This window comes from Meriones unguiculatus, chromosome 21 (assembly GCF_030254825.1).
Source record: "Meriones unguiculatus strain TT.TT164.6M chromosome 21, Bangor_MerUng_6.1, whole genome shotgun sequence".
In the NCBI taxonomy this organism is placed as follows: domain Eukaryota; kingdom Metazoa; phylum Chordata; class Mammalia; order Rodentia; family Muridae; genus Meriones; species Meriones unguiculatus.
This window is the reverse complement of record NC_083368.1, coordinates 43,555,669-43,577,403: the sequence shown is the minus strand read 5'-3', so window position 1 is coordinate 43,577,403 and position 21,735 is coordinate 43,555,669. Positions and strand designations below refer to the sequence as shown.

Genomic DNA, 21,735 nt, shown 5'->3' with positions numbered 1-21,735 from the left:
AGCCTGGTCTACAAAGTGAAGCCAGGACATCCAAGGCCACACAAGAAATCCTGTCTCAAAAACCAACCAAACAAACAAATAAAACAAAACAAACAAGCAGAGACAGGTTTTTACAATTCACAATCTCGGGGTTCACAATGAGATCAAATATCCTGCAACAAAGGGCAACTCAGTACCTTTCCATGGGTTCCACAAATAGTGTTATGGACTATGTGATTGATTCCCATTGTAAAAGTATACTAGCTCAAAAACAACTGAACAACTTTCATTCTATAACATTTTGCATACTGTTTGAATACAGGTAGTGATTTTACTAAATTTTCATATATGCAAAATGGCAAAACAGGAATCCTGTTTACAGCTGTCTGGCTGCGTGCTGCATTCATTTACTTGCTCACTGAGCTCAGTGGTATGTATATCACTACCGCTTGCCCTCACTGTGGCTCCTTTCTTACATACTTCTTTGAGCTATTGTCTACTCTGATCTCTTGTTCTTAACCCACTCCACTTTATCCCCCTCCCCCAACACACACTTCCACTACAAATTATGCAATGGCTGGTTTCATTTCAGAAGCCCGCAGCTTTTACAAACTGCTTTCTTCGCTATGCTCTGTTGTGAAGCAGGAAACCAATCAGACATTGGAGAAAAATATAAAATCATATTTTATACTAAATTTTGACTAAGTCGAAATGCTTCAAGTGGTTTGCACATTTAAAACCTGGCTTAAATCAAAGAAGGGGAGGATGTGTTTGAACGTGAGCCAGTAGATTTCACTCGCGTGCGGAATCTTTTTTGTGAAGAAATCTGACACAGAAGATTGAAGGGGAAAACGTTGTTCACGAAAGGTGTGGGTGAGGGGATGGCAAGGAAAATGTGTGCCACAAAGGGTGGACCTTTGAGAGGTATGCCTCGTTGCTTTGCATCGATGATTTGCATATTAAGAAGTCAGGAGCCTTCACATTAATGAATCCCTAACTAGTTTCCGACACAATGGACTGCTATGTCCCTGGAGGAGTCATTGCGGCTTATCATGTCAATGATCCGCATATTAATGACTCTCTAACAGGCTCATCAACAGGTAGCCTAAATAGGCTCCCATTGACTTCTTTTTCATTTGCTTTTTAAATGGATCTTCTCCTCCCTTCCTTTTGCAATACTATTGTGAAGAATTGACAAAAAGGCCCATTAAGATAATTTTAATGTGTGGCTTAAGTTCACAAAGGCATTAAATTTAAAAATTTAAGACCTACTACGGCTGCCTAAAAAGTTTCCAAATGCAGTTAAAAACAAACTAAGTCTGATATTTGGATTTTAATATGAACCATCTAACCCAATTTAATTGGTTCCTGACTATCTTGATATATTAATTTCTGATATGTTTAGTACAAGTAGAAGAGCTAGCTTGAAAGTATGATTATTAATTGGAATTACTTGAATATGAAATTGAATTTCTATAGATTTCATAACATACAGGCTACTAAACATTTATTTAAACTAAGATAATAATAGTAGAAATAATTTCAAAATATATAGGAAATACTAGACATGATTGATTTAATTATAGGCTGAATATCTCATAGTCTGAAAGAATGATTTCATAACTTTTAAATTCAACATTTAAATAAAAGTTAAACATCAAGATTTCTAGTATCTTAACATTTCTAAATTGGCTTGGGACATTTTATCTTGTCAGTTCTAATTATTGTATACATGATATTAGTGGGCTTTTAAAAACAAACGTGGAGTTTATGATGTACCATAAAAGTACTGACTAATTGGGGCAGGAGAGATGGCTCGGATATTAAGACAGCTAATGACAGTCTATAACTTCAAGATCCAACACCCTCTTCTAGCTTTACTTCCAAAAGCACCAGAGAAAGGACAGGACAGGAGAGGAGAGAAAGAGAGGCGGGTTAGAGGGGAGAGAGGAACAAAAGGGAAAGGGGGAGGAAAGAGAGGAGAGAGAGAAAGACACAGGTCAATAATAGGTTACTTTCTTAAATGCCTCTGCACCTTTTGAGACAGAGTCTCTTGTATTTGTAAATTATATATAGAGGCAAAACATCCATACACATAATAGATAGATAGATAGATAGATAGATAGATAGATAGATAGATAGATAGATAGAATGAAGAATTGCTCTACTAATGCTTTTATTGAATAATCAACCATTTTACTTGACTTACTCTACAACAGGGTGGAATATTGAAACAATTTTTTTTTTGTCAGAATCCAAGCCTGGGCGAAAAGCCTGGGAAAAGTTAGTATGTTGCTCATTATTGAATAGAATAAAATAAACAACCATAAAAGCCATCACCACGTTGAGGACTGAGGGCCCTGAACTTCTCAGGTGGCTGGCTGCAGCCTGGTGCTTTATACTCGTACATGTACCTCAGTATTCTTGGCTGTCAACTTTACTACATCTAGAATGAACTAAAACCCAAGTGGCTACTGACACCTGCGGGGAATTTTTTCATTAATCATTTGAAGTGGGGAGACCCGCTTTTTTGAGTCTTTTATTATTATTATCATTGATTACAATTTATTCAATTTGTATCCCGGTTGTGGTCCACCTCCTTCATCTCCTCACAATCCCACCTTCCCTCCCTCTTCTCCCCGTATGTCTCTCCCCTAGTCCACTGATAGGGGAGGTCTCTTCCCTTTTTATTTGACCCTGGCCTATCAGGTCTCATCAGGACTGGTTGCACTGTCTTCCTCTATGGACTGGCAAGGCTTTGGGCAGAGTGCAGGGAATCTTATGAAAGAAGGGGGAGACAGAAAGACCTGGAGGAGACAGGACCTTCAAAAGGAGACCAACAGAGCCATAAAAACTGAGCTCTGGGATCAGTGAAGAGAATGATACCCCAACCTAGGAATGAATGGAGAGAACACCGGCTCAGATGTAGCCCATAGACTCAGTCTCCAAATAGGGTCCCTAGGAAGGGGATCAGGGACTTTCTCTGTCATGGACTCAGTGGCAGGGAAGACCCACTTTTAATCTATATCTTTGTAGGTGGGAAGGTTTGCCTCTAATACAGATCTTTTGAGGTGAGAAGGCCCACCCTTAATGTTGGACACATCTTCTGGTGGCATCCTATATAAAGGGTATGGAAGACAAAAGCTCTTTCTTTACATGCTTGTCCTCATCTTTGAAAGTCCATTCACTCACTGGCATTAGAGCCTACCTCTTCAGGATTCCAGAATATAGTAAAGACCAGCTGAGACATCCATCCTTGTAGACTGAAAAATTACTGGATTCTTGCACTTTCCTTTGGTAAGACAGCCAATGACCTAAATGGACCACAGTCTGCAAGTCACTCTAATAAATCCCATGTGTCTGTGTGTGTACACACAGTGGAGAGGAGTGGGAACCTGTGTGTAAGAGTGGAAGACAAGGTAAACATCAGGGTCTTCCTTGAGGGACTCTCTGCATTACATTTTGAGACATGATCTCCCATTTGTTCTGGATCTTACCAGTTGGTTAGACTGGTTGGTTAGCAAACCCTAGGACCCTCACGTCCCTGTTTCATCAGAACTGAGATGTCAAGTACCAGTGTACTCGATTTTGTATGTGAGTGTTAGAGATCTGAACTCGTATGCCATGGTGACGATTTTGTTCTCTGAGCCATTTCTCAGTCCTTAAACCATTTAATAAACTAAATGACGAACACGTTGAATGTGAAAACTACAGATTTCATTGGGGAAACAGCATATTTACAGGTGCTTTTAAAAATGTGTACCGACATGGCCCACTCAAGAGTGTTAACTCTTCTGAAAGCCATTTTTATTCAACAAAAATTGATATTATTTTAAAGATAGTATTTTAAAGATAGTTGGATTATATTACTTGAGGAAAAAATATACATTAACATCTGAAAAGTTGTGAAAGATGGAGGTGGTAGTCAGCTCCTAGAATCCATTTGTAGAAAATCTTGAATGGGCATTCAGACTCTGGAGACAGCAAGGGTTTCAGCCGGATGGTCGTGAGTTTCCTGACATCCATCTGCTCCATGGGTGTCACTCTGATTTTTAAGAATTTAGGGAAGGTAAGGACCTTAGGGAATTAAGTTTGAGACTTTTTTAAATATTTTTAGAGAACTTGCTGATATACGTTCTTCAGTTGTTTCCGTACCCATCACCTAAAGACATTTACATTTCTCTCCATAGGATATAATTGGCAGGTAGCAGCAGAGAAGTCCCTTAAGCTGGGTTTATCTATGGTCTTCTTCTACTTAAAATTCATGAATTCTGCTTGTAATTACATCACATTCCCAAGCAACCTACAATGTTTTTTTTAGTCCACATCTCAACTTCCAAGATTCTACTTAATGATGTACTAGACCCTCATCAGTCAGTGCCTTGAATAGTGCTCATCACTTCCGTCAGTGTGTGATGCTTGATTCAGTGACAGAATAATAATATGTAAAATGTCTTTTATGCAGTGGGGAGGAGCTAGGAAAAAAACAGGACCCAACACACTGACATGACCAAACACATTCAGACCTGCACTTTTTCTTGGTAGAAAATAATAAAGACTCTTTGAGAAAGAAAAAAGAAAGAAAGAAAGAAAGAAAAAAAGAAAGAAAGAAAGAAAGAAAGAAGGAAAGAAAGAAAGAAAGAAAGAAAGAAAGAAACTACCAAGGATTTCTCCATAGAAGTGTGACTGTCTGTTGCTATTTTCTCTGCTAGTGAAACTGTTCTTCATCAAAAAGAGATCATTGTTTTTAAGTTGAAGTATCGAGGTGAAACACAATGTTCTAATATATAAATTTAAATAAAATATTATTTTAAAATTTAGCAATTCAATGTTATCTAAATAAAAAAATAATTCACTGGAATCAAGTATGGAATCATGTATGCAGTATAATGTCAGTTTAATTTATTGGTCTCAAACAGTTGAAAAACAAGAGAGATGGCTCAGCAGGTAAAGGTGCCTACTACCAGGCCTGGCGGCCTGACTTCAATGATCCACAGTTAACTCATGCACGTTTCCTCTCATTTCTCAACAGGCACCGTGTACCCACACAGACACACGCATACACACACACACACACACACACACACACATTAATTAATTTTTTAATGTGATGAAAAGTGAGAAATAAAGCCTATTGAAAGAAATTCAGTGGCAGTTAAGCTGCTGGGTATTATTATGATAATATTTCTACTTTCTCTAAAATGGGAAAATAACTCAATGAAGCTGCCGAAGTTTAATCTTAGCCTCTTCAATACTTCAGCTAGATATTAAATCAAGAGCTTTGTTTCCGTGATGGGTATAATCTAATACACCTGTTTATCTTGATTGATGGTAGATATTGGCAAAGTTCCATTATTTGCAAAGTTTTACTTGAGCATGTATGAAATAATATGGGATAAATAATTCCACAATGCACAGTTGATGAAAAAAACTGTGTTGGTTTTACTTCTGTAGTCTATAGTTTTGCTTGAACTGTTATATTACAATTTCAAATTAATAGCTACTTCTATTGTTTTATTCTAAAAATACTTACATACAATATATTTTGATCATATTATTTTCCCTCTCCAAACTCCTCCTAGAACTTCCTCCACTTTGCTACCTATACAACTTCATGTTCTCTCTTTATTACTCTCTCTCTCTCTCTCTGTATGTGTCTTAAAACCAGCAAGAAGCGAAAAAAATCAAAATAAGCAAATAAAAAACAATAAGACAAAAAAAAAAAAAACAAACAAAAAGCATACCATGCCAAGTGTTCTTCTGAAACCTTAGCAGATAAAAAAAGAACACAGAGCCAGTTTTAACATTCGAATGTTTTCCTCTAGAGAGATTGTGTTATTTGTTTGGGAGACAGGAGTGTACAAGAATGCTTCCTGTTTTCTTCTCTGGTGTTTTCATTAGGAAACTGACCACCCCACTTTCTTTTCTCTTTAAACAGGCCTATTCACTATGGGGTATTTGTTACAGTTATCTTGCTTTGAAGTAACATATCCTCTCTTTTCAGTTTTATTCTTGATCGAAAGAAGAACGATGACATTAGTATCCCACAGGGAACACATTAAGATGACTAGTGCGTTGTAACTGTTACCTGTCATGAAACACAGGCTTTGCTCTCTTTCTTCTTCCAATAACAAGTGGGGATGGAGTATCTGTGTTCTGTGAAGCCAACTTCTAGAGAAACACCATAATGGAAAGTAGCACTACCTAATTTTATTTAGCCCAGGGAACTCTTCAGCGTATTTGTCTGTATACACGAAGCACATATATTGATATATGCTGTTCTCAAATGGCTGTAAAATATGCTGAGTAAGATTCATAATACTGATGTTTAACAGCTCATTTATGAGCTGTCTGTGGTGTTGCCTGCACTAGCAATCCAAGCGCTTTGGAGGCTGGGGTAAGAGGATCAATAATTCAAGGTTATGTTCCTGGGCTACATGCAGACATCATGCCTTAGAAGAAAAAAATTCTTGGGGAAAATATGCATAAGGGACATAAAAGAGACCACAGATAGTGATATCAAGTATTGTGATGCTTGCTTTTTAGCATAAAATGAGAGATGATGAGCAAGCATTTGAGGGCTGGCCTTTTTCAACAGTTGTGGGCACTTTGGAGAAGTGCTAAGGAGCACCAAGGTCAACACAATTTGGGAAGTGCTCCTTTGTTATTTTTCAACATTTTAACCCCTGTGGAATGGTTGGTTAGGTTTTGCTTCTGACACCAACATTCTGTCACTAACACTGATGGGTTGATAACCTCCACCACATTAGACTATGATTTTGTTGAAAAGTCTTTGAGAAGTTTCTCCAACATGATAAGGGATTTATATATGAGATTGAAGCACCATGGCCTAATAGGAGTTTAAGGGGAAAAAAAACCTCTACTATTAATTATCCTAAAACTGCTACATTTCAACGGTGATAAAAATAAGCCATAACCCCAAGAACAGAAGAGGAGCAGCCCCCAAATCTTTTTTTTTAATTTTTTTTTATCAGTTACATTTTATTAACTCTGTATCCCAGCCATGTCCCGATCCCTCATTCCCTCCCAGTCCCTCCCTCTCTCCCTCCCTCATCTCCACCGTGCCCCTTTCCAAGTCCACTGATAGGGGGGACCTCCTCCCCATTCATCTGATCCTGTTTTATCAGGTATCTTCAGGACTGGCTGCAAAGCCCTCCTCTGTGGCCTAACAGGACTGCTCCTCCCTTCAGGGGTGGGGAGACCAAAGAGCCAGTCATTGAGTTCCTGTTAGAAATAGTCCCTGTTCCCCTCACTTTGGGAAACCAATTGGTTACTGAGCTACCACAGGCTACATCTGAGTGGAGGTTCTAGGTTATATCCATACATGGTCCTTGGTTGAATGTCAGTCTCAGAAAAGACCCTGTGCCCAGATATATTTGGTCCTTGTGGAGCTCCTATCCTTTCCCCATCAGACTAACTCCCCTTCTTTCTTATGATTCCCTGTACTCTGCCAAAGGTTTGGTCATGAGTCTTTGCTTTGAAAACACTGCTAGTTAGAGTCTTTCAGATGCGCTCAGTAGACTCCTGTCATACATTCAATGCACATCCCATCTGTCTTTCTAAATGAGGATTGATCATCTTACTCCATGTCCGCTCAATTGATTATCTTTTTAGGTGTACAGATTTCATTATGTTTATCATATCTTATAGGTCTATATAAGTGAGTATATCCCATGTTTGTCTTTCTCCTTCTGGGATATTTCACTCAGAATGATCTTTTCTAGATCCCACCATTTGCCTGCAAATTTCATGATTTCCTCCTTTTTGATTGCAGAGTAATATTCCCTTGTATAAAAATACCACAATTTCTGTACCCATTCCACCGTTGATGGACAACTGGGTTGTTTCCAGGTTCTGGCTATTACAAATAGAGCTGCTATAAACATGGTTGAGCAAGTGTCCTTTTTGTGTACTTGAACAAACTTTGGGTATATACCTAGCAGTGGTATAGCTGTCATCAAAACAAAATGACTGCCTACAGATTGGGAAAGAATCTTCACTAACCCTTTATCTGACAGAGGACTAATATCCAGTATATACAAAGAACTAAAGAAGCTGAAAAGCAGCAATCCAAGTAATCCAATTAAAAAATGGGGAACAGAGCTAAACAGAGAATTCTCGACAGAGGAATATCGAATGGCAGAAAAACACTTAAAGAAATGCTCATCCTCATTAGCCATCAGGGAAATGCAAATCAAAACGACCCTGAGATATCACCTTACACCCATCAGAATGGCCAAGATGAAAAACTCAAGCGATAACACATGCTGGAGAGGTTGTGGAGAAAGGGGAACCCCCAAATCTTTAGAATTATTTTTCCGGTGTTGATATTCTCATGCTGAGTAAATCAGTAGAGTAGGAAACAAAGTGGGAACTGGAAACCAGGCAGGCCATTTTCAGAGAGAATGTGTTTAAATAAAGGTTATTTGTTTTAGAATGTCTGTTGAGCTTTTTTGGATAGTGGGCTTCTGGTAAAAAAAAAAAAAGGAAAATTTTTAAAGTATGAGAGAGTATAAAATTATGGTCTACAAGTTTTTCTCTTACAAGTAGCTTAGTAAAAATAGAGATGGGAGTCAGCTGCTCGTCTATGAAATAAACAGCACAGTGCTCACTGAACATCACTGTTAGTACCAGTGACTACTGTATTAATAGTGACTAAATGTATCAATAGGCCCATGTGCTGGAAAGTACCCAAAATGAACACTTGGTAAGGGGCTAAGTGAGACTTGGAGGAAATCAAAGTACTGAGATGGAATGTACCTGTTTTGAAGTCTCATTGTTAGATATGAAAGACACATTTGAATGGAAGAATTAGTGCTCCTGCCAATGCTTTTGATCCCTCAGAATCTAGGCTCAGGGACCAGGACAATAAGATATCTAACTTGGCCAGTGCTTATCTTTTTGCAACTTTGCCAACATTGTAGAACTGATTCTTTTTCCTCTCTCTGTAAAATGAGTGGATGCTACTATCTTTCGAGGTCTCTCATAGAGCTAAATTCTATTTAAATTATATAAACCTTGCTCATGGGATAAAATGAACTTGTTTCTCCATTTAATTTCCCTTCCAGGTATCCACTAGTTAGAAAAAAAAACAAAACACATAAACAAACAAACAAAAACTACGGAATTTAGCTGCATTCTGCTCAGTTATATACAGTAACTCTTTTCACAGTCTGTCTTGAGCTAACTCCTGTTTTATCCTTAATTTTCTGTCTTTAAAATCATTCAAACCCTCTAGCAGTGCTGTTGATCTTGGATGCATCCTGTTATGTGCTGTTTATCTTGTTGTTATTTTTTTTAATTATTCTTCAGAAATCAAAAACTTCTTACTGTTCACTTAGTGAATTCAAATAAACCTGAAAATTTATCCGACTTTCCTGACTTTAATACTCTTTAATTTTTAAGGCAGTGCTATCATATCTCATTACTTATTATAATATCCAAAATTCATAGTAACCTTATACTTTGCTAATTTATCTACTCTTGTCATTATTTCATTGCCTGCTAGGAATAAGTATTTAAATATTACCAATGTTTGATTTGTCAGTGTTTGTTTTAGCTGATGGAACATATTCTTATCTGTAGAAAAAGGAATGATCCTTTCAGATTACCTGTAGGAAAAGGAATGATTCTTCCAGATTAAATAATATGGATGACTACACCATATGACTCAAAGTGTATGGAAAACAAATGATTGTTCCACACAGAGAGCCTAGATTAGCTTGACACATTTTTAAAACTAATTTTTAAAATCTGTTATAACAATTCCATTTTATCATTTGACTCTCAAATTCTAAACTTTGGTTCTGTTAATAATTTGAGCCATAGGATAAATACGGACGAACACATGCTGTTTTTCTCTGATTGAATTCTGTGTAAAGAAGAGATGGCATCATTAAAATGCTGGCCTGAGATAGAAAGGAAAAGCGAAGGCAGGAAGAGGGCTGTGTTATTCAACAGCACTTCTTTGCCATTAGAATGCATCAGGTCATGTGTCAATCACCAGGAATAAAAAAAAATTAAAAAGGGAAAAGAAAGAAAGAAATCTTCTGATCAAAAAGTTATCTGGAACATAAAAGGGATCTGAGAGATAGTAAAAGATGGCTTTACTTATATCATAGACCACTGTACTGATGTAGGTGGGCCCTGCTGTCATTAGCCAATACTGTCTTCATATCTTCTTTCAAGCAGTAAACATGTTTAATTAAACTCTTTAGATGCAATTGGTCATATAGGTGTTACTTCAAATTTAAGAGTGGTGTTTTGTTTACACATTCTATAATATGTGGCAAAGAGCAAGCCACTTTCACTGAAACTCAGATTAAAGTGTTTAGATATTTTAAATGATGTATTAATTTTATGAAAACATGTCCTGATTCCTTCCTCATAAATTCCCTAACCTATATTATCCTGAAAACTCAGGATTTTCTTCAAGTTCAACTATTTTATAGCCCCTGTCTTTCCTGGTAATCATGTTAGATTTTTGAAAAAAAAATTTCCTTTAAATAATCATTCCAGGTTGCTAACTTAATACTACATTGCTAAGCTAGGTTCATATTTCTCTGTTTCTATGTCTTATTAATTTTAATTCTGTATAATATCCAGTTTAGGGTAGTCTGTAGTTTTCTATTTAGTCTTCTGTGAATATAATACGTTTATGTTCGTTCAAAACTGACAGATGAACAGCAATATCATTCCAAGTATACCTATAGTTATCTCCGATGGCATATGGAGAAATCCTGAGTGTAGACACACCAGGTGGCCGATGGGGTGCTGCTGGAGTATACAAACACTAAATATTTGAAATGATGATAAATCGATTTTCAAAGTGGCTTTTGCTAATCATTTTCCCACCAGTAATGTGCAAGAAAGCCTGTGTGTCCAAGTCACCTTTCCCTCTCTGGACTGATTTACTTTGTTGTGTTGAACAGGTACCAGTGACACCACCTTGCCTTGTTTTTAATTCTCGCTCCCTGATAATGTTGGTTGTCCGTTTATATGCACATGCGTTTCTTTGCAGATATAGGGATAGAGGCCTCGTTCTTAGTTGTGTGGATTTTCTGTAATGCAAGCAACTTCTCCCCAAGTTTAATCTTTTTTTTTTAACTTTACAATTTCTTTTTAAAAATTCATTGTTTTATTTTATAGGCGTGAGTGTTTTGCTTGCATGTTTGTCTGCATACCACGTGCATGCCTGGTGCCTTCAGAGATTAGAAGATGGTGTTGGATTCCCTGGACTTGGAGTTTTGTTGTTGTTGTGGGTGCTCGGAATTAAACCTGCATCTTCTGCAAGGACAAGTGTTCTTAGCCACTAAGCCACCTCTCAGTGCCCCCTGCAGTGAATAGAGGGTTTAAAGATTAATAGTGGGCCTGAGAAGATGGCTTAGTGACTATGCACACTCTCTGCTCTTTCAGGCCTTCAGGGATTTGATGCCTGCAGACACAGGGGGTTCACTGTCACCTCCAACCCCAGTTCCAGGGGATCCAAGCTTTTCTTCTGGTTTTCATTAGTATTATGTATAAGCAGTTCACAGACAAACTTACAGCAAAACATACACATACGATAAAAAATAAATGTCATTTGAAATATTTAAATTATAATAGAGACAAACTAAGATTTTATTTAAGACCTTTTTCATTACTTACAATATACTTTCTGATATATATATACATATATATATATATATATAATTTTTTTACATTTTTGACATGTCAAGAATTTAGTTAACCTGGAGCTGAATTTGCATATGTTCTATTGTCATTATTTTCCCTAAGCATGGTCATTTCCCTGTCTTCATTTCTGAACATTCCCCCATCTCCCTGCTTTCTGACATCTTATATTTGCCTATGAATGTATGGTCTTCTCACTAAACTTCGAGTTATATTTCTCAATTGGTTTGCAGCTTTCCCAATACTTTGTCTTCAACATTCACTGTGCATAAGAACTCTTCACTTTAGATGAAACAGGTACCCACTTCTCTATTTCCCAGAGCTGTAGAACTCTATCATTATCCCTCTGTTCTTCTCTTTAGAATCACATATCCAAACTCTGAAAAATGGCTTTATGATTTCGAATACAATTTGTTGAATGTATGCATAAATTTTGCAGAGAATGAATACCTTCATAATATGTCATTCCTGTCTATGAACATGGTATATGTCATTTCTTTAATATTCGTTTTTATAGTTTTATCATCTTTTGGGTTTAGGAAATTTTTAATGTTCTGTATGATTTTTTCCTATAGGTGTTCTATATAAAAGTCTATGTTTCATGTGTACCTGATTTTATTCTTTGTCTCTATCCTTGAATATAAAGTTTTCCCTTATATTCCTGAATTTCCATAATAGAAGAAACTCAATCACAATAAGGTGGTTTCATCACTAATTACTTGTCTCTAGAGTGAGTTTGGAAAAATAAAGTTCCTGTCCTTTCAAAACAATCATTTTTAATGAAGTAATTAAAATTGATTAGAAAAGTCAGTGCTGGAGGTTTAATAAATGAAAAAAAAAAACTTTTAGTAGCAAATATTTCCCTGTACAAATAAATCTTTAATAGTGTTTTAGGAACAAATAAGAAATGAGAATAATTAAATGTTGCTTTAATAGCTTTTATGCATTATTAAAATGTATAAATGAATGCATAAAGTGATAAAAAGTATTTTTTCAGTTCTTTGAGAATTTCATACAATGTGCTTTGATCATATTCATTGCCTTCAGAATTCCTCCCAGATCTAGTCCCACCTCTCTACCCACCCAACTTCATGCTCTCCCGCTCTTCTGCTCTCTCTTTATGTATATATATTCTCTATCTAAATCTGTATATATATATATAGATAGATAGATGGATAGATAGATAGACAGACAGACAGACAGACAGACAGATAGATAGATAGATAGATAGATGGATAGAATTGTATTGAAAGTTTCAGTGCAAAAAAGACTAGACTCAATTATAAAAAATTGTCAACAACTGTCACTTTTCAGGTTTCTTGTTGTTTTGTGTGTTTGTCTGTTTGTTTTTGTTGTTGTTGTAGAAAACTCACTGAAAAAAGTCAGTATTTGAAAAAAAAAAGATGAGACATGGTGGTAGATCCATTTAACCCCAGTACCTGAGAGCCAGAGGCAGATAGATATGTGTGAGTTCAAGAGAGTTCTGGGACAGCCAGGGCTATAGAGAGAGACATTGTCAAGAAAGAAAGAAAAAAAAAAGACAAGAGAGGGGGAGGAAGAAGAAAGAAAGAGAAAAAGGATTGGCAAGAAGACTAAGGGGCCACTGAGTCAGGGAACACTGAGTCCGTGAACATTTAGTGGTGAACTGCTTGCTATGCGAGCCTGGTGATCTGAGATCAACCCTCAGAACTCACGTAAAGATGGAAGGAGAGAATCAACTCCGAACGATGTCCTCTGTCACCCACATCTGTGCTGTTCACACATGACCCCACACACGCATATCTGATGCAACCAATAATAATAGCAATAAACCAGGTAAAAGAAAATGAAGACATAATTTAGCTTCTGAGTAACTGTACAAAAACTGCAATTTTCACTAATTATATTTTTTCATATTGAGTATCACAGACGAATATAATTATAATGACCCCATTAGTCTGCCTGCTGACATCAGAAAGAAAAAGTACTCATCATTTCTAATCAGAATGGAGACTATACTAGAAAAAGCAATGTAATCTGAGAAATTTTAAAGAAATGTTACATGCTTACATATGAGCACTCTGAATTCTCCCCTTTAAAATTGGCCCGGTGGCAATTCACATATGAGATTTTTTGAGCATAAATTTAGTTGCCTTTTAGATTTTAGTGAGCTTGTTTTATTTTTCTGTTCTAGGGAGAGAGAAAGTTACTTTTATAACAATACAGTTGAAAGAAAAACAGGATAAAAACATAATTGTCAAAATGTTAGAAACTAATTTTATAACAATAACGGAATATCAGTTCATAAAATTTTGTCATTTAAACCAGACAGTTAATCCTCTCAATTTGAAAGGTTAAATAAAATATAATGAAAAATACACATTTGCTTATAGTTTCATTCTGGGTATGTTTTAATAAGCACAACATAATCTCATTTAGATTTATAACATTACTTGAATTATTTAGCTTTTTCTAGGATCAGTATTTATTACTATAACATCTTAAAATATTTACTTACATACAATAATACAAAATTATAAAAGGCTATAAAACTATATGTCTTATTGCTAATTTTCCATTATGTAAAGCTATTTTAAAAGATGTAATTTCAGAACAAATCTATGTTTTTCTAAATTTTAGCAGTAAAGAAGAACCATCACTAACACCAGAAGAAAATAAATTTGAGAATTTAAAGTTCACAGGTAATATTTATTTAAAATTAAAATCTACTTTTTGTTAATGTCTGTAAAAAACGTTTTATGATTAAAAGAATTATATTGACTTTTCAGATACCTACATCCCAACAATCATTTGTTCTCAAGAGGATAAGGATGACTTGGGAGGCCATCACCAAAATGTAAAAGACACCAACAGAGAGCAGGAGGGACATAATGAAAAAGAATTAGACTTGATGGTAAGTGTGCTGGTTGCCACGGTATTAGATGAATCTGTTTATGCTTCAAAGATGCTGCAATGCCTGCCTTTCAATAGCTTCAGCTAATATAATTTGCAAATGTGAAAGCATAACCTATTCTGTCCCAGCATCTCTTTCCGGCTTGAGCAACAAGGCACTTTGATTTCAGTGTGTTGCCTCTGCTCTCCGCAGCTGTAAACTAATGACATTAATATGTTATCTCTCTACCAGTGGCTCTGAGTAATAGTTTGTGGGAATTGTAAGCAAGGGGCACCATCCTGATGCACATTTCTAATCTTTGTGACAAGTGTGCACTCAGCATAGACTTGTCTGTGAAGTAAGAAGTCTGGCATAGACAATGGTTAGGGTCCTATCAACCTAAGCATCCCATAATTCTCATGTTTAGCAGTATTTTGCTTTACTATTTCTGTCCAATATTTCTGTGAAATATTAACCTACCAGGGAAAAAGAAAATAGCTAGTGCTGCATAATTTTAAAACAGGAAACAAATTCAGTGCTATACAATTTAGTATGAAATTAGTTATTACAAATTTCACACTTGGCGAACATCAAATCTATTTTGGAATTTGGAGGAGGTGGTTTAGTGTGACCTTTTAGCACACAATGAGGGGTAGATGTAAATGAGTCACATAATGCTCCTTATCCTTCATTGTATTTGGTTAGAGCTCATGGCATGGTGATACATGGATTCGTAATCATCTAAGATTAAAATGACATTTGCCTCTTCAAGTGTCAGTCCTGAAACCTAAACGAACTAGAACTCATCTCTCTCCCCACACATTTCACCTCTGCAATAGTGATATGGCAACCGCTCCACTAAAGTATGCAATTTACTGTGCTCCAACGTTAAGGCACTACAAAGTTGTCACCCGTTGCGAGAATTCTCACCAGCTGGAAGTTAACATCACCCTTTTTTTTTTTTTTCAAACCACAGAATATAATGAAAGGACCCTGAAAAAAAAAATCACATACTTCACCAATACACCTCATTACCATGAGTGGCCTCAAATATAAAAGTTTGTTTAGAAGTTAGTGGGTTTGTACGCCCAATAAATGAACAGGGAGCTGTAATTTAGATGCTAATTTGCTCCATGCTGACGTGACTGCATAAAACAATGAAGCTCCATAATAGATGGAAATACAACCAAATCTGTGGAACCCACAGGCGTTGGCTCACAAGACAGCTGTGCAGTTGACAAGTAACATGAGCCTTATGTGAGAAGAAGGGGAAAACGTAAGATTTGCATATAATTATTGAGATCATGCAAATGTCAGTTATGAGGAGGAAAAAAAACACAGGCATCTCACTGTTAAATCCTGACAGTTGGCATCACTGAGGAGCTCAAATACATTTGAGTACCAGTTGGCAGAGGGTCATTAAAACAGAATTTGCGGAGACATTAACTCCCTCACTTTTCTTTGAGTGACGTTTTGCTATTAATAGTTTGCAGAGGCTTTGCAGAAAACATATTAATAAGAGAAACCATAATGGGGGCACCCACAGCACGTATAAGTGTGGCAAGGGGCACCCAGGAAGCTGCTCTCTAATTGATTAGCATGGAGCTATCAATGTGTATATCCGAAGTGAGGAAAAAGTGCCATGACAAGCAAGAATGGTTGAATAATACAATGTGATATTTGGAAGCTGAGAGGGAGAGTGATTAATTTGGGTCCCTTTTCTTACTGATCTCATTCCCAAGTCACACCTTACGAAGATCTTGCCCAAACATCCAACTTCCAGTTTGTGTGTGCAACCCACAACTGAAGTGAGTCACAGAAATCTACCAGATTATAATTTAAATTAATAAAAATCTAATTAACTTCTCACGTATTTAAAAAGATCATGTTGTCATTATTTTTGTTGTTTTTACTCCATAAGATAAACCAACGGCTAATTCCTTCCATGGATGAAAAGAATCCAATTTCAACAGATCCAGTCAACTTCACAAACAAAGCTGAGGGGTCAGAGAAGCAAGTGTATCCTGAAGTCGACACTGACTTATTCAGAAGGCCTTTGTCTCCAAGTTTATCAGCAGAAAGCTCCTTAGCGAGAGATTTCTATCACAGCAGAGACTACTCTCCCAAAAGTGAATACGATTATCCACCTTCAGAAGAAGTTCATTCAGGTGTGGTAGAAATGGGGCCATCACTGGGAATTGCTAGTTCTGGTGAATTAGTGCAATTGGCCCTCTACAACAAAGAAGTCCTGGATGATAATGCCAACCCAGCCCATGGGAGTGGCAGAGTACAAACAACGTGTTCTTCCTCTGATCAACTAATGTCAGGGGATCTTAAGAATAATGAAGCAGGAGTCAAAAAACCTGTAATAAAAGATTACAAATACTCAGGCGGAGACTTCTCTTTAGAGGCATCCACAAATCTGGAAGAATCAAAGGCATCTTCCAAAGATGACTATGTCAAAGGCAATGATGAGAAGGAGCAGAAAACAGGCTTAGGTGTTAATGAAAACCCAGGCAAGAATTTCCAGTCAATATTCCAGAGCCAAGAGGGACACATGGGGTACCCAAAAGTAAGCATTGGGGGGGCTAATGCCAAAAACCAAGACTTGCCAACTCTACTGAGCAAAGACACAACTGCCACCCAGAAGGTAACAGTAGATACCTCTCTTTCAACAAAGACAAAAGGAAATTGGAGGGAAGCTGGCCAAAGTACCATTTTGGAACCAAGAACTACTTACCTTGGTTCTCCAAGAAATGGCAGTGACCTGACAGAGAATGATCTCTTTCAAGCTGAACGGGAAAACCCAGATTCTAGTAATCCTACAGATCAGAATATGAACACACCGCACAAAAAAAATTGGAATGTTCTGGAAAGTCAGCCAGAAACAAGAGGGATTGAAACAAATATAACCAAGCAGATCAGAGAACAAGCAGAGCGTAAAGACATGTGGGAAAAAAGAGATAACACAAGGAATGCGAAAGCTACTCCTACAGAGCGATTGTTTACCTGCCAAGAGACAGAACGCTATGAACTGTCTTCTCTAGCTGATCATGATATTACTGAGAAGGCACAAGCAGTTACAGCTTATATAATTAAGACAACATTAGAAAGTACTCCAGAAAGCATGTCTGCTGGAGGAGAAGCAATAATTGCTAAGCTACCTCAAGAGACAGCACGAAGTGACAGGCCCATGGAGGTAAAAGAAACAGCGTTTGATCCACAGGAGGGGAGGAAGGATGATTCACATTATACCCTTTGTCATGGAGATACGGCAGGTGTAATCCATGACAACGATTTTGAAAGCGAGTCGCATTTAGGTATTTGTAATGTACGCGTAGATGAAATGGGGAAGGAGGAAACCCCATCCACGCGCAGTCCCAGGAAGACATATGACAAGGAGAAACGTGGAATTGGAAGTGTAACCTCTACAGACGATCCTTCACAGGTCATTACAGGCAATCAAAGAGCTACGTCAAAACTGGGTTTACGTTTGGGAGGGTTACCAACAGACAGCGCAATATTCCCAGAAAATGCAGATCTTGAGCTGCCTCAAGAAGTTTCAAGGAGAACAGATTTCGGGGCTGCTCATTCTGCGTTTAACTCAGAGGTTGCCAGCCCTTCCCAGGGCAGCTCTCAGCTGTACAGACGCCGCCCTCAAAATCCAGAATCCTCTTCCGGATGGGCAGTGGCTGAGGAGGCAGCAGTTACCGACACCACATTGCGCTCTGCTCCTACCAAGTCAGAATATAATTGCCACCCAGAAAGTGAGAACCTGGGCCATGCCACTTGTAAACCCAAAGATGTTTCCGAAAGTTCAGAGATAACGGAGTCACACGGCAGAAGACAAGGGCTTGCGAGTCCGAGTCCCCAACAAAACGAAGGTAGCTCGGAAAAATCCCCAAGCCCAATGATTTTAATCAGTGAACCTCTCGAGAAGCTAGATAAGGCAAGGTCGGAAAATGAAGGATCAATGCCTTTTGGACAGTCACAATGCTGTTTGGGTGACAAAGTGTCAGTCAGCTCTGCTTCTGCTACTGTTCCTGCCGAGGAAATCCAAGCTCCAGGCTCGGAGTCTCTGCTTTCAGCATACATCAACTCCAAAATACCGTATTTCCTTTTGTTTCTGATATTTCTTGCAACGGTCTACTACTATGACTTAATGATAGGCTTGGCATTCTACCTTTTTTCCTTGTACTGGTTGTACTGGGAAGGCGGGAGGCAAAGAGAGTCAGTCAAAAAAAAGTGAGCTCGTCACAGTTGCCACTCTCTCTTGAAAGATAAGCCATTTAGTCCCAAACATTTGGATTGGTGGGAGAGACTATTCATTGTTCAAAGAGTCAGTGCAGTTTTTCTCCTGAAGGATCATTTAAAGAGGAATGCGTATGAAGTTTGCTCCTTCATATAAGTAATTATTCTATATAGGACCATTATGCTTGGATCATTAAATACCTATATGAATATGAGATCTCAAGCACGTCAAGTTGAAATTAGGTACAGCTGTTGCTCCTTAGCAGGCTATGAAGTTGCAATGCTTCACATCTCTTCCCTATTTAAAGTGCTATTTCTTGCATTTATTTCTTTCACAGTAAAGCTTCGGTTATTTTTTTTCCCTGAGAGCACTTTCCCTCTATGGTTTTTAAAAATAGACAAAACACGGACAATGGCAGAGAATTATTTTTCTCTTAGCCCTTAGAATTAACCACGACATTTTCATTTAGCATTGTGTCATTCACCAGCACAGACTGATAGATCAAATGCTCAACTGTCTATTTCATACCTTTAAAAACACACGCATGTATGCAGCAACATCAAAACATAAATTGGAGACATATATATTTTGCATGCTCACATTAGAGTTCACACGCACACCCTGTAGCTCTTTACATCTACAAGGTCAGGGTGTTCATAAACCACATTTGACCAAGACTTCTGTAATGATTGGAAAAATTTCATACAACTCTACAATTTTTTAGGTAGCCTGCTTTAAACTTCTTTTTCTTTTCTTTTTTTTTTTTTTTAGTTGAAAAGGTAGACTGAGCTGTTTCAAGGCTGAGTGTTGCCCAGACATGAGAATGAAAACATCCTGTGAGCATCGTTTTAAGATGACTGTACCTGCAGACAGCTCCCCACCTGTGTGTTTCAACCCCTGTGGGGTTGCCTGCCAGATAGCCTGACTATCTCTACCTTGCCCCTCACAACGGTGGCAAAATTACAGTTGTGAGGTAGCAACACAATAATTTTATAGTGGGGGGGGGTCACAACAACACAAGGAATGCTCCTAAAGGGTCAGCATTAGGAAGGCCGAGAAACACTGCTATAGAACATTAGACCTTAAAATGATAATAATATAATACGTACTAGAATGGTTTGTTCTTCAGGAGAGTTCTTTTTTTTAATTTTAGATTAGTTGCTAACATTTTCTTAGAGTTAGGAGATGAACTATATCCCAAGGTGAACTTACATAACATACACCTTGTGTTAGATGGTACTACTCATTATATCTTTAGGTTCTAAGAGGATGAGTTAAATTGTCAGCAGGCAAAGTAGGCATAGTTGGAAACATACTGGAAAATAACTGAACATTGCACACAGCCATGCTTTGGACTACAATAATTATGGAGAGTGGTATGAAATAATGGGATTTTTTTTTTTTTTTTTTTTTAGTTAGGCGGTACTACTTCCAAGGTTCATATACAATTTATTTCAGCAATTTCATTGGACATATACAAGGTCCTTTGCACTATTTATTATACAGCAGTCCTTTAATACACTGCCTATATGGATCCCTGTATACAGAGAAATAATATATTTTTAACTTGCTTGTAGTGTGAAAAATGTCACACCGAGGAAGTCCATTTGAATGGTCCTCTTCAATGGGAATTTCTTTCAGGGAAACTTTAACTAAAAACAGGATGATATTTTTATTAGCTTGACATGCTATCTCATGTATCTTAGCAATGTGAATTTATGAGAAAATAAAAATATTTAAAATGACTTTAATTTACTTGCTGATGCGCTTAATTTTCTTTAAATACACAACTATTTCTCAATCTTGTAATTGCATGGCAGTCTCAAGTCCCCTTGAAAATGAATCATTGATTTCAACTCTTTAGTTGACCAAATGCAAACATCCTGAAGTAGAATGTAGGTCAAATATTTAATATTTTAAGAAGCATATTTTGATTAAACACAAGTGGAATTTCTTTAAGCAGTCCTTACAAATTATCTTTAAAATTGTTGCCCTCATATTTTGTTGTCAGGACTGAATTAAGTTTGAGCTAAAGTTAGCATTCCTTCAGTTCTTTAAGACTCAGAGTTTTTTTAAATTCTATATTTTAAGAGCGTTAGTCAATATACAATGTCATTTTTAATGCAAGGAACACTATTATTTTATGAGCACAGGTGTCCAAACTGAAATTCTTCCCTTAAATGATCAACATAACTACCTTGATCTCTTTTATTTGATTTCTGGTAACATTAACTCACTAAAGGTTCTCATGCACTTGCAATAAAACAGGAACATGCTTCAAAGGACTTTAAATAATCAATTGTGAGTTTCTTTGTATGCAATGAAGAAATGCTGGACTGAACTGACTTTTCAAAAGGAACTTGAAATAAGTCACAAAGACCTTTGAAATGACTGCTGTGTGGGGAGGTGGAGCTCAGCAGTCTCTTTTGGTCACATTGCTATGCTGAAAAAGAAGAGTGGATGGTTGGAAGTACTCATGGCCTTTGCTGAGAAGGATTTGGCTATGGACCACCTTGGTCAAGGCCATTTATAAATGCATGGCTGTCGGTTCCATGTTTCATCACATGTTGATTATGGGCATAATAAGATGAGGACATGGCAGGGTAATTTGCAATGAGCATCTTTATATAACCCTTTCTTGTTTAAAATAAGAAATTCAGTATAATCACTGTCATCTTTTGTCTTTCCGGGCTCCTCACTCCTGGACATGAAACTCTAAAAATTAATTGACAAGTCTAGCAAGGCAGGCGGATCTCTATGAGTTCCAGACCAGCCTGGTCTACAAGGCTACACGGAGAAACCCTGTCCCAAAGGAAAACAAAAACAAAACAACAAGAACAACAAAAAGTTCTGACTTCTATAAGCTATCAATATCACAATAAAATTCTCAACCAGGATGAAATGAATCAGTGGATTCTCGTTTGAGTGGATACTGGACAAG

The 21,735-nt window shown here is 37.2% G+C and overlaps 1 protein-coding gene across 2 annotated transcripts in view; it reads left to right on the top strand.

Annotated features, from left to right (window-relative positions):
- Positions 1-18,791, top strand: part of Ppp1r3a (protein phosphatase 1 regulatory subunit 3A) — a 42,492-nt gene extending 23,701 nt beyond the window's left edge. The window contains exons 2-4 of one of the 2 annotated variants that reach the window (XM_060374164.1): positions 14,293-14,351; positions 14,439-14,563; positions 16,464-18,791. In XM_060374164.1, coding sequence (XP_060230147.1) covers positions 14,293-14,351; positions 14,439-14,563; positions 16,464-18,791 — 2,512 coding nt within the window. Of the gene's footprint in view, positions 1-14,289; positions 14,352-14,438; positions 14,564-16,463 lie in introns of both variants that reach the window. The other variant, XM_060374163.1, reaches the window with a different exon arrangement.
- The last annotated feature ends 2,944 nt before the right edge of the window (positions 18,792-21,735 follow it).